Source organism: Centropristis striata, chromosome 12, assembly GCF_030273125.1.
Source record: "Centropristis striata isolate RG_2023a ecotype Rhode Island chromosome 12, C.striata_1.0, whole genome shotgun sequence".
NCBI lineage: Eukaryota > Metazoa > Chordata > Actinopteri > Perciformes > Serranidae > Centropristis > Centropristis striata.
This window is the reverse complement of record NC_081528.1, coordinates 31,962,607-31,980,312: the sequence shown is the minus strand read 5'-3', so window position 1 is coordinate 31,980,312 and position 17,706 is coordinate 31,962,607. Positions and strand designations below refer to the sequence as shown.

Sequence of the window (17,706 nt, the reverse complement as noted above, 5' to 3'; positions counted from 1 at the left end):
GTCTCCTCCGCCTCCTCCCTCTCTCACAAGTGTATAGAGGAGCACTGAGGGCAGACCATTAATTTAATGACTCAGGCATCCTCATGCTCTCTCTTAAGATCCAACTTAAGATCTCGCTCGTACCTGAACTCTGCATTCTCCTTTTACAGCCTCATCTTAACATACCAGAGGTTGTCATTAACCCTCTGAACCCTGAGCAGGTTCAGAGCTTTTTTTGCTTCCTATACAATCATAGCTAGAAGTAGGGAGGACTCAAGTAGCAGTATTACACAGATACAATGCATTAAATAATTTTTTAAAGGAATGTATTTTCCAGAAAAATGGGGGCTCTGCATGCTTTACATATTGAGCTTTTTACATTTTACAACCTCTCTTGTCCTCATCTCTTTTTCACTGAGTTTTTTTGCACTCAGCCAAGTCATTCATGGCTTCCCGATTGTGCTGAGCAGTGCAGAATTTTATGTTTCTACAGGATCTGATTAGTGCAGCCAGTTTATCTTTGGCAACATTTTTAAATTAGTTATGTAGAATAAAGAGACTTTGATGAAATATCACCACATTAGTTGTAGATTTGGTTATTTCCTGATGAAAATATTTGCCCTAAATAACTCATTCCAGGACCATAATTTCTCTTTACAGTATAGGAAACTGTAATTCAGCTCTATAGCATACAATTTTATCTTTTATTTCTCTTTGTTTGGTTCTCTTAATCTAATTTTAGCAATCATTTGTGGATGAAATGTGTATTTGCAAAGGCAAGCATATTCTAGTTTAACAGTTTGTTCATTTTGTCTGTAAAGCTTGTGTTCACATATGGAAAGGTGATATGAGCAGCAGAAACATTTAGGCTGTAGGAAGTTTTGTTTAGAGGAAAAGAGACTGCAGGTACCTTGTGTCCTCTGTTGTTGTTCTCTTTCATGCCTTAAAGTAATCTGCCTCTTTAAATGACTACCAACCCTTCCTGTGCATGTGGAGACTAAATATCCAAATGATTGGACTTTTTGTCTGTGCACACAAAGACCTGCATTCAGACATGAAGTTCAGTATCATGACATATGGTTTAAATGTTCTTTTTCACGAACCACAGATTCAGATATAATCTCCTGCAGTGAAACAAACATGTCATTGACAGGATGCAAACTATTGTTATTTATATATTACATATTCTGTTTGAAAATCACATTCGGCAGATAGGCTCCCCAGAGCCGGAATGTGATGTTCTGTACAGTCCGTACAGTTCAGGAGCAAGAATGCATGTTACAGACAATAATGTAGGCGAACACCCCTCCTCCCCTCCTTCCCTGCTGTCACGTCACTGGCTCAGCGGTACATTAAACATGTAGTGCAGTGTGTTAAACTTGTTGACCCTGCTTTGTCACTGTTGGTACAGCTTGTTTGCCTCCGCTCACAGGCAGATAAATATAGAATGTGGATATACGTACTGCAGACTGGGTGAGGTTTCAGTGCTGCATTTTATCTTGACGGAACAATCTATGACCTCCACTGCAGAGACATGTTACAGGATTATTGTGGCCATGTCTTGTGTTGCCACCTATAATAATATTACCAGGTTACAGAAAATAATAAGCAGCCAAATCCAAAGAATTGTCACTATATTCAGTGCTGATGATGTCACTGTAGACACACTGGAGCAAAGTAAGAAATGAAACCACAAGAGGTCAGCAAAAACAACACTCCATCTAGTTTAATGTAGTTATTTTTCTTTTTTTTCTGTCTCTCTCAGAGTAAGCTTATAAAACTGATCCCAGTATCATGCTTTTGGAGCTGGAGGCTGGGCTGAATAGCTGAGTTTAGCATTACAGACTCGAGGCGGTTGAAACCTAATCTAAGCTCTAACATGTTGTTTCCCCTTTGTTTAATCTTTATCCAAACAGTATTAATGATAATATGTGGTTTTATGTTGAGTTAAGTTCTTACTTGGTGGACAACAGCCAGGGGCAAAACTTGCAAGACGTCTTTTGTCAGAGTAGGTGTGGTACCATCGTAGCTGTTTACATTTCTATTCATATGTGGGTTAAACAAGTTTGACTCCAGCTTTAAACTTAAATTAGACTGTGTAAAAGAAGCGGACGTAGCCGGGTGATGTCACCAACTGGTTTGTAGGCTACGGTTTTGAAGCTTCAAATTTGGTAGTTTAGGCAATCGCCTTCTTGTTTTCTTGGAGTGACCAAATCTTGCTTTATCATTTATTTTATCCTAAATGAGACCATAATTTATAAAATGATCGTCATGCTGTGTTCAAGAAGACTTGAAACTAGTGATTGAGACCATAAATTCATTTGAAAAAAGGTTTACTGAGGTAATAAAAATAGAGTAAGAAGAGGGTTTATTGTCTCATAGGTTGTATAATCTGACTTCTTTTTATAACCAGTGAAGTGGCCCCCTTCTGGTCATTTGAAAGAATGCAGGTTTAAGGCACTTTCACATTGGCTTCACTTTTCAGACCTGGAGGTTGCTGCTTGATACTTAAATAATTGATCTTTGGCCGTGTTTCCATTAAAGTCGAACCAAATTTTGAAATGAAAGAAAATGTGAATTAGGGACGTTTCCATCAACTGGTTTAGAGCGAATTAACAAAGCTGCATAAACATTGAAAAAATGTAAGGAATGGAGGGAAATCTTCAGGAATTGGATTCAATTGGGCAACTTATAATTGTTCTTTCATGTCAGCTCATCTTGACTGGCAGAGCGGAAACTGCTGATCAGTCATGTGAGTCAGAATTACTCGGTAAAAAGCTTTTCCATCTTAGTGCAGTGACTATTTTTAAAAAATACAAAAACCACCTCAAGCAGTTGTAAAAACTCTTATGTGCATTTTTGAAAGTTTTATCAAATTTTGGTGTTTCCATCAAACTTTTCTCATGCGGATCTTCAAAATTTGCATAGAAATTAGTTGATGGAAACACGACTATTGAGCACATCAAGGTTTTCTTGTCAAGTAGTTTTTGTGTTTCAGTGGCTAACGACATGATAACATGAACTTTGCCCCCCTGCCTCCACTGCCAGGTCTCCTACGTGATTACTTTGGGGACTACACGGTGGCCTTCTCGCTGGCTGGGGTGCCTCCCATCGTGGGGGGCATGGTGCTGTTCTCTGTGCCCCTGATACACCGCAGGCTTCAGGCAGCTGCGTCACCAGAGGAGACATCCACAACTGCCCACATGCTGCCCAACGCCCCGACAGTGGAGGAGCCCAAGAGCTGCTCCAATGGAGACATCCTACCTGGCTACACTGACGTAGAGACACACATCTGAGTTGCACCATACAAAGGTTACATATATTTATGTATATAAAGAATTGATTGATTGATTGATTGTCTTTATTTCGAACATGCAGGCAATAAAAAAAAAACAAGTTTAAATATCAATAGATGAATAAATAAAAAACAAACAAAAAAGCAAAAAAATTGAAAAGAAACAGACTCAGAAAACATTGCCTGTATGTTTTTTGGTAGCATATTATTTCTGGCTTTGAAGATTGTTTGGGCAGTTTTGAATTCAACCAGATCAGGAAATTTGAGAGTTTTGGACTGTATGAATAGTTGATTAGTATGTTCATGATAAGTTACATTATGGATTATTCTAATGGCTCATTAGATGAATCATGTTTGTACACAAGTATAATGCATGTCTATTTCTTCTTCTTATATGTTACTCTCCTTTTGCTTTTCTTAAAACAGGGATTCAGCCCACCAGCACCTTTTCTCATCCTTAGATTTCCCTCCTCTCAACCATGGACTTCCTGTCGGCTCACCCTACTGGACTCTCATGGGCTGTTTGTTATTTTCATGTGGAGAGAAATCATAAAAGGGCGCTCTGGCTATAAAGCCACAGAGAGGACGACAAGAATGCACATCACCGTAGGATGATGGGAATGTTGAAGGAGGATAAGCACAACACAGTCTCAACTAGGAGTGTTTAATCAGTGGGGACTCTGTAGTAACACATACCTCCAAGAGGAAAGAAATGAAGAGATTTTAAGTGACTGATTTCACAGCATTTATCTTGCTACTTTAGCTTTTGAAGCTGTCAAAAATACTATGCTTTGTTTCTAGATTCCATATAAACACATTACGATTAAGATAAGAGGCTAGTGAAGGGATAAGTTCACATTTTCTTTATGTAGTACCTCATGAATCTTCTTTTTTTTAACACAATGCATTCATTTAGTTTGTGTAGCTGAATCACAATCTCATCTTGAGTGATTTTTTATTCTGCTCTGACAGCTACAAGAGGAACATCTGTTGTAAATGTCACAGGAGGTTACAGACAATTCTTCTGAGAGATCAGACACAATCACCTCAACTCAACCGCACACTGTACTCACACCCAGGGTCCAAAATACTTCAGAAAAAATGGCTTTAAATAATTTGCCAGCCTGCCTGCATGGGAGACAGATGTGCGATCATGGCAGCTGTTGATTCCCATGGATTCATACTGCATGCCATGAACTCGAGAGTGTTAGATTTTTTTCACGGTTTGAATTTAGGTCAGTGGCTTTGAAGCTTGCGGCTGGTAAATGTATTCGTCGTGAGAGCTGTGCGTCTGCTACCTGGATTCATGAAACTTAACACTACAGTCATTACAAGGTCTTCTCACGAGTCTCTTCAGCCTTAACTCTCAACGTTTGTTTTGTGACAGTCATGAAACTCTACAGTTAATATTGGCCTTTTTTAAACAGTGTGCTAGACAAATCTGCATTCACTGTTTTTGTTACAGCTTTGAAAAATAATTCACAGTTTTTTTTGTATAATGTATACACTGTGGAAGAGGAAAGAGTTGGAATCATGCAGTCCGAACGGGAGATTAACAGCTGTTGGTAGCATAGGTTTCATTAGCTTCAGACTGGTATCAGTTTATGTTGAACTTTTCTTCTGTGTGAATGCGTGTGTGCAGCACATATGCATCTGCATTTTGATAGTAGAGGCAGTCATTATGTTACAATCTGTTGGTGAGAGAGAACTACTGAGATTACAGCTGCCAAATGGCCTGAGCCCTCATCAGGTCATCTCATAGATCAGCAGAGGTGTGGTTCGAGGCAGACTTAATGACTTTAGACTCAAACAAGACTTGGAGCTTGACTTGGACTAACAGCAATAACTCTTGGCTTAACTTCGACTTGAAAATATATGATACCTTCCCTCATGTCATGCTTTATGCTAAAAAAAATGCAGTGTCAGCAGTACTCTGTTATGATAAAAGCTGAAATAGGCAAAAAACTGGAAAAGACACAAAAAGACACGGCAGAATTTAAAGTAGAATGACATCTCCTCCTGTAACTTAATTATTTTACAGCCAAACAGTCACTAAAATATGTTTCTGGTGTAGTAACAGACTCTTGATTCATATTTGATCAGCACTGCCAAGTTTGTCACTTTCATCGCAGTTCTCGAGCAGTGATTGGCGTGATGCGTTAGAGACTCCTTGGCTCCAGGAATGTTGAATATGTGAAAATGTCAGCAGGGGCATTCAAGGAGGTTAAAAAAGAGTAGAATTCACAATGTAAGACGGCATAATTTAATTGTGGTACAACAGAGGTGCAGTGAAACTTGAGGTTTACAGCAGATGGTGCTAGAAATAAAGGGATGGTTTCCACTCAGGTGCTTATCTGGTACGGTCGGCCTGACAGAACTAAGTTGTTCTATGAGTGTGCACCATCGAATAAGCCTTTCGGCAGCTGCTGACCAGATTTTTACTGCGGATGTGTTGTACCCCAATGATATGGCGCAAATTAGTCTCTGTGATAGCACACAGACACACAGTCCACTTCCACACAGTGAGCATATGTGAGCACATTAGCTGTTTACGTCACAAGAGTCAGAACGTACTTTCAAAAATGATACGTTGGGGAGCAAAGAGGGGTGTCCTGTCACACAATCCCAAAATAAAGGAGTTTATCCTTATAATAGCTCTTAATTTACCAATTATTTCATTAGCTATTAGCGCTCGTGTGAATACACGGTTTGTTTTTGACTGATATGCTCACATTTATCGGCCAAAAAAGCCTTGCAATCCTTTTGTGACTTTGTCCCTGTGACTTCTCATTTTATCCTCCCTGACAGTGACTTAAAACTCAAAGTTTAGGAATTGGGACTGTTCAGTCTTGACTGCAAAGACTTGAGACTTACTTGTGACTTTTAAAACAATGACTTGGTCCCACCTCTGCAGATCATCCAATCAGTTTGCTGCTTTAGTTTAGCATTGTGTCATGAGGGCGTCACTCACTGTGTTGGCGGTAATTAAACAAAACGTCTCGCCCTCATTGAGATATTTCTTTCCTCATGAGGGCAGTTTGCAGTTGTTATGTTTCTCAACATTTGGACCACTTACCTCCGCACTCTTAGATTACAAGTTCTCTTGAACCATGAACGGTAATGAACAGATGTGAAGTAGAGCTACAATAATTGACTGTTTGAGTTACACTGTGGTTATATGCATAACTGAGCAGCAGAGAGGGGAGTTGGTACACAGCGAGGACGTCATGCTCTGGTGTTCAGGAGGTATTTCTCTCTGTCAATCCCTCTCTTTGCTGTCACTGCCATTACTCAGCCGGTTCCTGTGTTACAACCCTTAAGAGCCTGAAAGCTGCACAAACCTCACTGCTGAGTGTAGTTTTTTGGGTAGTAATGCTATAGGACAAACAGTACTGAATAAGAAACATACATCTATACCTCAGTAATCAAACAATCCTCATCAATCCAGTTGAACAAGTTCTTCATTACATTATGGTTTCACTCTTCTGTGTTGTGGTTTTGTTGTTGTAATCAGAATCAGGTCTCAGAGCCACAAAGCTGCCAAACGCCTGTTTTCAATCACCATGGCTTCCTCCGAAACCTCATCAGTGTCTGTTTAGCAACCACAAAACTGTGGAAATGTCAAACTTCCATTCCCTGTGATCCAACAGTTGGTGCGTGATCTGTTTAGAGATTTACCCTTCCTCCTTATTTTGCCTTTATTACCATTTGCTGCTTTCCTTTTTAATCCTCACCATTCCCGCTCTCTCTCACCTCTACCTCCATATTCACTTCTCTTTATTACAGCCTCATTTCTCTGCCTGCGTTTGAAGAAACGCAGTTATATAAATGTCTAATATCCTTAACGAAAGATATAAGAGACACTAAACCAGAAGCAGAACCATAAGATGGTTAAAGCATGTTTGGAAGCAGACAAACACAGGTCTCTAGTTTGACTGAGGTAGTGTTACATTTTGTTGGCAGTGCAAACAGTCATTAATACGATTTGCAGCTGCTGCTAGAAAAGAAACAAAAGGTAGTGTTCATTAAAAAGTAGCTACCCAAATTGTCCACATATAAGCTAACCATTCAAACCATGCAAGATAACTTCTATCATTGATTGTCATCACAGTTTGAATGAAAGGTGCAGATGTTAGTTTTCTATAAGACTGCGTAAAGAAAATCTAAAAATCATCCATAAAGCCGGAATTCTGGCTGGAACTTTCGATACTTCGAAGCTTATACAAAGATCTGATTTGCCGTTTTTTGGCCGCTAAAGTCAAAGTATCACCAATTTTACCCACCACAAAAAACATCCTTTCTTCTAATAATCTGGGAAGAATGACCCTCATCCCATCCTGGTCCTGTACTGAGACCCGAAATGTTTTCACTAAAAGTCACAAAAGCATAAAAAAAAACACATTGGCTAAGGGTCTCTATACTTTTTCTAATGAGAAGAAACTGTTATTTCCCCATTTATAACACACTTTTAGAGGGCTGGAATTTGTCAGTGATAATATTTATTTTTTTACATATAAAAATTGACCTATTGTTATTATAATATCCGTCCTGCCTGCTCCCATTTACTTTTTTTTCCGTCCATGTCATGTGAAAAATAATAATTACTTCGAGCCTGCAGGTATCCCACAGAATCCCGTGAACCACAGGATTCGTGAAAAAATGTAAATCTTTAAAAATATGCCAGAGAGGCATGCAGGAAAAACACTATGTAAAGGAGCCTAAAAAAAAAATGTAATTTATAATGTAAATAAAAAATCATATTTCAGCAACTGGTATCGAAGCCAAGTTTTCTTGAACGATACCCAGCCCGAGCTCTAATAGCTCTGATTGCACAGCGTTCTCGCACAATCCAAAGATGAAAGTTATTTTTACAGAAATTTAATAAAAGATGCAAAATTTGCTGAAAAACTTAAATTCTGTTACAGCTCCACTGAGGAAAACAGTGATGGGTTACTTACTAATTGCACTAGTTTTTTGCTGTCAAACTGGAGGCCTGTGTCAGTAAAGTCCCACCGTTTTGATAAAGGAATGAGTAAATGAAAACTTCCCCTCTGGCGTCCATATTGGAAACCTTTGGGTTAACGTCGGCTGCAAAAGACTGTGTTTCTATGCACAAAACGTATCCGTCTCAACAAAGTTGACTAGAGTCGTTTAGTTTTTAGGTTTTTTTAACTGTGAACTCATATGTTTTTATTTCCTTTTTGTTGTGTTGAATATGTCGTCACCCTATTAGCTAGCAGCTTAGCATCACGGTTGTTTTTTTGTTTTTGAAGAAGAGACGAGGACGAGAAGCAAGACATTTGAGTCTCAGCAGCAACCTCAAATCTGTCTTACTATTGGAGACTGTAGAGGAAATTGTCAGATCTTAACGTTACTTTTTACTCACTGTGTTTCTCGTTTTGTTTTCAGTGTAGTCTTTGTTAATCCTTAATTCTTAACGGCCCCCTCGCTTGATTTCACCCTATTTCTGGTCAGAACCAGCTGGGTGCTCCTTTGTGTTATTAGATTCATATAAAGAAAATTGACATGTATCAACATATGTACTTTATATACTTTGTAATGGTTTTTAATTAACCATAAACTGTGTTATTGTTTTTATTAATTGATTTTTATTTGTTGGTGTTTTTAGTGATTCATGTCGATGACTACTGGAAACCGCTGAGTTGGTTTATCCGTTCGGATCTGTTCAGAGTAGCTGAAGGTCTTGAAACGAAATATAAAAGTGAAGGAGCTGAATGAATGAAGAATGATACAGTACATCTGGATGGTTGCCAAAGTCTTTTTGTCTATGCAGCGTCGCTGGGCTCACGGTTCACTTCTTGTGACCGCTTCACTCTCTGAAGTCAAACCATGAAACCATGAATGTTTACTTGGACTCCAAGTTTGCATTTGTCTCCTGTAGCCTTCAGGACCAGCTAAACCCACAGTACAGCCCCTTACCTAAACTATAATAATATATTATTATTATATATATTATACTATAATTGATATACAATACATTATATAATGACTATAGCTATACTAACACTACTACTTAATGTTTTTAAGTCTTTTGTTTATAATTGTTGTCAGATGAGCTGTTTTCCCTGACGGTTAAACTTAAAGGTGCAGTTCATACCAAAATCAAAAATACATATTTAGTATAGATTGTTTTGGTGTGAGTTCACAAGTGTTGGAGATATCGGCCGTGCAGATGTCTGCCTTCTTTTTCTTGAATGTAATTAAATAGATGGCACTTTCCTTGTGGTGCTCAAAACCCCCAAAAACTTTTTCAAGGTAATTTGCAGACTGTGTTTTGAGCAGTTTCATATAGTCATACTTTCTAGTATTGTTTCTACATGAAACTGCTCACAACCTGTGTTGACGACTTCATCGCTAGATTTAGCAACTTTTCAGACCTGTCCACAACTGTTGCTTATAAACGATCCCATGCATACTGCTTAAAGTAATCACAGTCTACGGCTACATGTCTTATCCTCTCGTTTTTTGCTGTAAGCAGGTAGACAGTGAGCCGACACTGTTTTTTTTTTACACTTTAAGGTTACAGTCACATATGCGTAGAATTAAAATTGGATAACATTTCCGATACCACTTCCATTCTATCACTCGGGCAGATCTTTGCATCACGTTCAATTTTGGGCAATTCTGACAGACGAATATTGTTTTTGAACTTGCCTGCATTGGTGGATGTGTGATTGTGCCCCCAAAAAATAAGCATTGTGACTACACTTATATGCAAAAAAGCGTATAACATCTTCTAGATTTTTAGCAACCTTATGGAGCTAGTGCTAGCTACTTTAATTGGACAAGTGTTGATTAAAACAGCTCACAACTACAGAAGGTCTGTGGATTATCTTATGTAACCGTGTCATGATTTCTGTCAGGAGACATTACAGTTTTTTCGCCGCTTTGAGCACCACATGTAAAGGGTCATCTAGTTTCAGTTATTCAGAGAAGGCAGACATCTCTAGGGATATCTCAGACGATATCTCCAACATTCTGCAACTCACACAAAAGCAATCTAGACTGATAAATATCACTACAGGTAAGAGGAAAAAAATATAATTTTGTATTTTGGGCTAAACTGCCCCTTTAACATTCTCTCCTGCTTTTCTTTTCCTTCTGGTTCTTGCCTTTAGTGTACAGTATGCAGGTCAGAGCTGCAGAGAGGCACATTAGAGCACTATTTGGTGCCTCGGTTGTTAGATTCTTCAAATTAATTAATGTCAGCACTTGTCACATTTACTTATTTAATCAGTTTGTAATTCGATTTACCTCCACTCACTTCATTAAACGTTTGCTTGATTCTGCTGCTGATATCTTGCCAGAAAACAGAACCAAGCCTCTCTGTCTCACCTCATTAGACCTTCCTCTGGCGGAGGTAAAAAAAACAAAACATCTGACTTGAAGTCAACCCAAACTGCTGCAATCTTGAGCCTCGTTATTCTGCTCAGCGACGTGCCGTTTCTCTGCTCCTCTGACCACAATCTTTGCTCGCTGTTTAACTGCTGTGCTTTCCCCTCCACCTCAAAAAATGTGTGAAACTGAAGGTCTATATATCATGAAGCTGAGCCAAGATGTGCAAAAACACCTCATAAACTGCCGTGGACCACCTCCAGCAAGAATACCAGACATCATTTTTTGTTTTTGTGAAGGAAATCTTTTCTTGCTTTTGGCCACACATGAATAATCTCTTTATGTGCTCCATATGTTCGAGAAACTCTGTGTTATTCGAGCATATTTTTAATTATATTGACTTTAGGTATCATGTTTTCACAGCTATAAATACTTCAACTTCTTTCAGTTGATATATGTTTCTGTATTGTGCCATGGCAACACTTTGCCCAGGCCTTCCCACAGCCTTACATGATAAAATAAAAGACTGATATTCAGTGCAGGACTCTGCTAAACTTTTCCTTTTCTAAACCTCTAAGGTTGCTGCAGTTAAACCTCTATTGCCTCTCTTCACTTCTTAAAGCTGTCCCCTGTCCTCCCTACACAGCTATACCTTTTATATAAATGCATATTTCTGTTTTAGTCATTTTACAAAATGTTCTAACAAGGCCAGTGACGCCACAAGATCTGAAATTAAGTCATGCTGCTAGAAAAATTAATGTAATTTTTTGTGATTTTTTTTTTGTTGAAGTAATTTTGAATCTGTATCAAAAGAGGCACATTTTTTCTATTAAACCAACAATAAAGATGTAATATGAAAACAACCCATGCTGTCACTGCCAGTCACTCTTTTGTTGGCTGTGTGCTTTCAGTCCTCAACTGCTCCACTTCCACATCAGACGCTGCAGGCAATCGAGTCGGAGATTAACCCTCAGACCCCTTTGAATGCATGAAGACGTAAACACTGCTGCTGTTTAGGGACACGCTGAATGTCTTCAATCGGCCGATCTGCTCGTTATCACCACAGCAACGTGGCTGAGTTCATTCAGGCTCTGAGTCCTCCTTTGACTCCCCCGTTTCCCCTATTTAACCTCAGTATCTCACAGCCAGGCAGCCAATCGTTAAAGATCACACTTGGCTGAATCAGTTCCACGCAGCAGAGCTCATTATGTACATACAGGGATCTGTTGTTGAACATGTCACGAGGCTAAGATGCGTCATTTGTTGACCCTGAGGCAGCATTTCTCTCTTTTTGAGGAATATAAGGATGAATAAGAATCTTCCTGGGGTACACATGTAAAATGTTATTAATCAAATCCAACCTTATGTCTTCTATTCAACCATCTATTATAGGGAGCTGCAATAATGCTTATTTTAACATTTTACAGGATCAGAAACTCAGAACAATGTTGAAATAAGGCAGGATGCAGCAGATCTGTGCACCAACATGTCAAGCATTTTGCTTTGGAAACAAGAAAAAAATTGGTGTTTTAAAGATTTTAATTATCATTATTATAAGAAGAATAGAAGAATTCCTTTATTAATCCCACAATGGGGAAATTCAACCTCTGCATTTAACCCATCCTTTTTTACACACAAGTGAACACACCATGCAAGGAGCAGTGGGCAGCACATTACTGCCTTTATTATTTTTTAAAGATGATGATTTGTGACAAGGATACAAGTGTAAAAAACAAACATAAAACAGGAGAACATAACAGAATAGTAGCAGTTACACAATCTCAGATAATCCAGACAGATCATAATATAACAACGTAACAAAAACAGAATCCCCCCACAAGAGAAGGGAAGGAGAAGAAGCTTTCATACAAATAGAAAAGGGGAGACAGAGGGGGAGACATGTGGCAAAGGGACCTGAAGCCAGAGTCAGACCTGGGTCCACTGGGACCGAGACTATGCACTCTACCAGTGATCCACTGGGAGGCCCCAAGTTCATTTTTAGACTATATGTTATGATTTTGTAATTGTTAACTTATTACTTACTTATACTTCTGCAGTGTACTTGTTAATCTGTGACATACATCTGTGTGGTTCTGTTTTATTAAGACACGTTCTAGACAAAAGACTGCACGCTTGATAAAAAGGTCCCAAAAATTTTAATTGTGCAACATTTCAATCCAACAAAGATCCACAAAGACAAACACCACACAGATGGTTGTGCTCTGCATGATTGAGTCACTTTAATCTCAGTTCAGCTTTATTCTGTGAGAATTCAGGATGACTTATTTTAGTAGGGTACTTAACCCTTTATCAGGCGAAGAACTATATTTGGTAACTTCAGGTAATATTTTGAGAAAAAAGTTGCAAAGTTACTAGATTAAAGTGGCAAATCTTCAAGAAAAAAACAAAAGCTTAATTTGTTTATTTGCATTGAGTTAAATGACTAGAAGTATCAGAGAGTGAAAACTCAAAGTGGATTAAAACAGTTCATCTTGACCCAGCTCAGGTCACGACGGGAAGGGAATAATGGTTGAAATGATCAGCCAATACAGTGTGAAAGTGTAAAATAAAGAGAAGAGAAACAAAGCAGAGAAACATGTGGTACAGCAAATGGGAGAGCCTGCAGGGTGAGAGAGTGAGACAAAGGAAGAACGGGGATCCTAAATGCTCTCTGGGTTGACTGACCAGGTGCACCCAGTGAGCACTAATACAGGCTCCGCCCACCAGGACTTGATGGGAGACACAAAACACCTGCAGCAACCTTCTGAAGCCACAAGACACAGCTGTCACAGATGAAGCTGCCTTTTCTGACTGTCTATGCCTAAATTAGGGATACATTAAATGAGTTGGATGGGTAGACAATATATAAATGTAGAGTGAAGCCAATAGACTGTATATTTGTCAGTGTACATTCATTTGATTCTATTTATTTATGTATTTATGTGTAAAGGGATAATGTACATTAATCAACATTCAAACTAATGCAAATGTTTATTATTGAGCTAAAAGGCTAGTTTTCATTGATTTTTTAAAGCTTCCTGTTCCCTGGAATAATAAAAAAAACAATATGTTCAACAGTTAAAAACATCATACATTGTTATAAAAAGCATATACCATAGTGTTTAACACTGGTTTAACATGAGCAGGCAAATCTAGAGAGATGATGAAGATGAAGATCTAACAGTCGGGTAAAAGGTGCAAACAGCAATTGATTCACAATAAGTCATGTCTTAACTTAAATATATATCTCCATACAGGAGCAGCACTGTTTCAGTACCATAATGTAATTAAACTAAACGAATGTAACGCTGCAGATTGTCCAGTAGGGGTCCCCCCTCCCTCGTTTCTTTCAGTGGAACATACTGAACTTATGGAAAGGATCTTAAAATATGTTCAGTGACAAAATGTTTCATTGTAATTACACATGATTGACTAAATAACCATTACTTGTTACATTTTGTGATACAACAAAACATTTATTTTGTTTATTTTTGTATATTTATTATTATTTCAGTGTTTAATGGCACATCTTAATCAAGTTCAGGTGTTTGTTAAAACAAATCTTAATTTATATTACATACACACACATACAGGTGCATCTCAATGAACTGGAATACCATAGAAAAGTTTATTTGTGTCAGTAATTCAATTCAAAAAGTGGAAATAACACATTTTATAGATCCATTACACACAGAATATGACACATTTCTTATGTCACATTTCACATGTCTTAATTAAATTATTTCTTCTAATTATATATATATATATATATATATATATATATATATATATATTTATATATGTGTGTGTGTGTGTGTGTGTGTATATATATATGTATATATATATATATACACACACACACACACACACACATATAATATAATATATATATATTTAATAATTAGAATAAATGTAATGCAATGTAATGCTTCTTCGAGAAATTGTACAAGAACGAAAGAAGTTCCAAATAACTATAATTTTTCTAGCGTAACCATATGACAAACATTTCCTCCAGTTGTGAAATGTAACCGGCAGTTTATCATGTTAGCTATTAATTTCGTCACATTGGAAACTTGTGGCAGTTAACCATCAAACCATCAAACGATGCACACACACACACAAACACACACACACACACACACACACACACACACACACACACACACACACACACACACACACACACACACAGCTGTTCCTAAGACTACTTAGAAAGAGAAAAATATACAGTTACGAAGAATGCTGATTCAACAAAGTGACTAGAAATCACACAGTTTCTCTTTGAAATATAACTACGTGCTAGAATATGTCATACTTGTGACTCTTCTGGGTTAAATGTCAAGCTGATGATTTTAAAGTGAAGCCTAGAATGTGCTTTTGAAGAAATGGTACCTTGTTCCTTGCATTATGCAGGTATTCATAGGCTTTTTTCTACTAAAAAGTATCAAAATATTACAGTTTTGCATGTTTAATTTAAGTAAAAATGCTTCCTCAGATGAAGACTGTAGTTCCAGTGTTTACTGTTATTTTGTAGAACAAAGTATGGGCACACACGCATGTTGTCATTTTAAATAATGTAAAAAATAAAAAAGAGAAGAAGAGTTTAAAATAAAATATCTAAAAGAAAAAAAAGGAGAAGAAGATAGGGGAAGCTAAGGTCGTCTTCTGGTTGGTATGATCTCTCAGTGAGTGGCCTCTGGGCTGCCGGGGGTCTGAAACCAAATCAGGAAGTGATGTAAGAGGGGGTGATAAAACTGTGGTCATTTTTTCTGTTTTGCCACACTGTTTCCTTTCCTGTCCTCTTATGCCACTTCCTCACTGTCAACAGAAGGACAGATTCTTTTTCACTGCTGTTACTTATCAGCAGGGTGTGACAAAGAAAAGTGGAGCAATTATTCACAGTGGTCAATGTTCACAGCGGAGCAAAAACAAAGGGAAAAAATTACAGATTTGCCACGTTTTGGAAATTTCTAACCTGATGAAGTTCCATTATGGGGTAATTTCTGTGGCGTTGGAGAGACAATTTTTTTTGAAAGAGTATTTGGGCAAAATAGTAAAAGTTGAGTTTCTTTGAAATGGTTGATGATGAAAGCCTTACATATTTAAAAAAAAAAAATGTTACCCAACTTTTCAAAGTTTAGGCTTGTGGTTTATTGCAAACTAAAATAAAAGGAAGAAAAAAAGAAGAATTTGAGGTTTTAACCCTCAACCACAACACCTACAGAACATACTTAAAATGAACTTACAGAGAGAAGAAGTTAATTGAAAACAGTTTCGACTTGCTGGTTCCAGCTTTTCTTTGTTTTATTTGATTGTTAGTTCTGTGTTTTGGACTGTTGGTTGGACGAAGCAGGCAGTTTTAACATATGAACTTGGATTCCGGGAAATTCTGTAGTGCATTTCCACTATTTTCTGATATTTAATAGATTAGTAATGAAATAAACGTGACTCTGTGTTGGATTCATTGTCTCAAGAAGATATTAATGTCTCACGTCTCATGTTTTTGCCCTATAGTGACTGTCATAAATTTGACAGACGCAAAAGCAGAAGGGAGGATACGAAGTATAAAGAACAACAAAGTCCACTTACGCTGGGTGAGTCAAACAAACAGAGGACTTTGTCCCAGGAAACCGGTGTTTGTGTTCTCAGTGAGGTCAAAAGTCAACATTGTTATTTTAAGTTATATATGTAATGAACCTATATACATAACTTATTTTAAGTTAACTTCCGTGGGTAGCTACGCCATGTTTTACATCACCTACAAACTACTATAACTACCATAACTAACTCCCGCCTGGCAGTAGTTATTTTATAACAAACTATCTTTTTCCTCAAAGTCTAATTCCCCACTGGATGCATTTGCATCATTTTTTTTTTACATCCGTCAGAGTCAAGTCTACTTTTGTCACATTTAGTGTAGCGTTTTCTGCATAGTCAGCTGTTTAAATCACACAAATATCCAGCTGTATCTGTGTTTTGTTGTTTATTTTATTTACCACATCTACCGGTATGTTCATTGATCAACGCTCCCGGTTCCTGTTTCACTTGCAGATTCCCCTAAATCACAACATTGGGCAGAAAAATAAAAGCAATCAATATATACAAACATTGCTGATTTTTAAAACAGCTGTCCATGCAGTAAATGCTTCACTAAATGCAATGGAAAACAAAGTCAGTGGGGTTTGCAAAATAGATTGTATACATGCCGCTCATGACTCTCTTCCAGTGGGGATTCCCAGTGAGCCTTACCAAGCAGTTATGTTGCCTAAAAATGTAATCAGACTGCAACCATTTGACAACGTTAATGTGTTTAAAAATGTGACTGTTACTTTTAGGTATGAGGACATGTTGATCTGCTGCTACCAGTAATAGAAGGTAGGAACAAACTGAAATCGAACCAATTTAGATTGATAAATAGCACCACAGGTAAGAGGAAAAAGTCTGGGTAACGCTTTATAATAAGGTCCTTAATAACCATTAATTAAAAAGTAATAAGGCAGTTCTCGCTTTAGATCCGGTAGTTGCATAAAGCATAGTTAACTTATAGTTCACTTATAATAGATGAGCAATAAAATATGTTTTAATATCAATAAGCAAACAAAATAAGATTAATAAAGGCATGGCAAAGACATAATGGGTGGGTCATGGGTGTTTGTGATGCCATTATTAACACTTATATAAGCCTATAAACACACAATAATGTTAATAAGCATCTTGTAAGGACTTACAAGGGCCTTATTACTTGTTAATTAATGGTTATTACAAGGACCTTAATATAAAGCGTTACCAAAATATGTAATTTTGTTTTTAGGGTGAACTATGCCTCTTATTAGTGAACCATGTAAAAGTCTCAGTTTGATCACCTGTGTTCACTCTGCTCTGTGTGCGTTTGGTCTGTTGTCGTTGGTCCTTTCACACGCTGCGAACACAATCCCTGCAGCTGATAGGTAATCACACCTAGGCAGCAGGCCATGGCCACTGCTCACCTCTGTCTCGTTTGGTTCAGATCAAGTCTATCAAGCATTCAGCTGCATACAGGTGCTCTATCTGTTGAGATTATAGGCGGAGTGTTTTTG

The 17,706-nt window shown here is 37.7% G+C and overlaps 1 protein-coding gene across 1 annotated transcript in view; it reads left to right on the top strand.

Annotated features, from left to right (window-relative positions):
• Nucleotides 1–8,799, top strand: part of slc16a2 (solute carrier family 16 member 2) — a 29,161-nt gene extending 20,362 nt beyond the window's left edge. The window contains exons 6-7 of the mRNA XM_059345831.1: nt 3,028–3,291; nt 3,701–8,799. Of these exons, the coding sequence (XP_059201814.1) occupies nt 3,028–3,275 (248 nt within the window). The 3' untranslated portion in view covers nt 3,276–3,291; nt 3,701–8,799. The remainder of the gene's footprint in view (nt 1–3,027; nt 3,292–3,700) is intronic.
• Nucleotides 8,800–17,706: the final 8,907 nt, after the last annotated feature.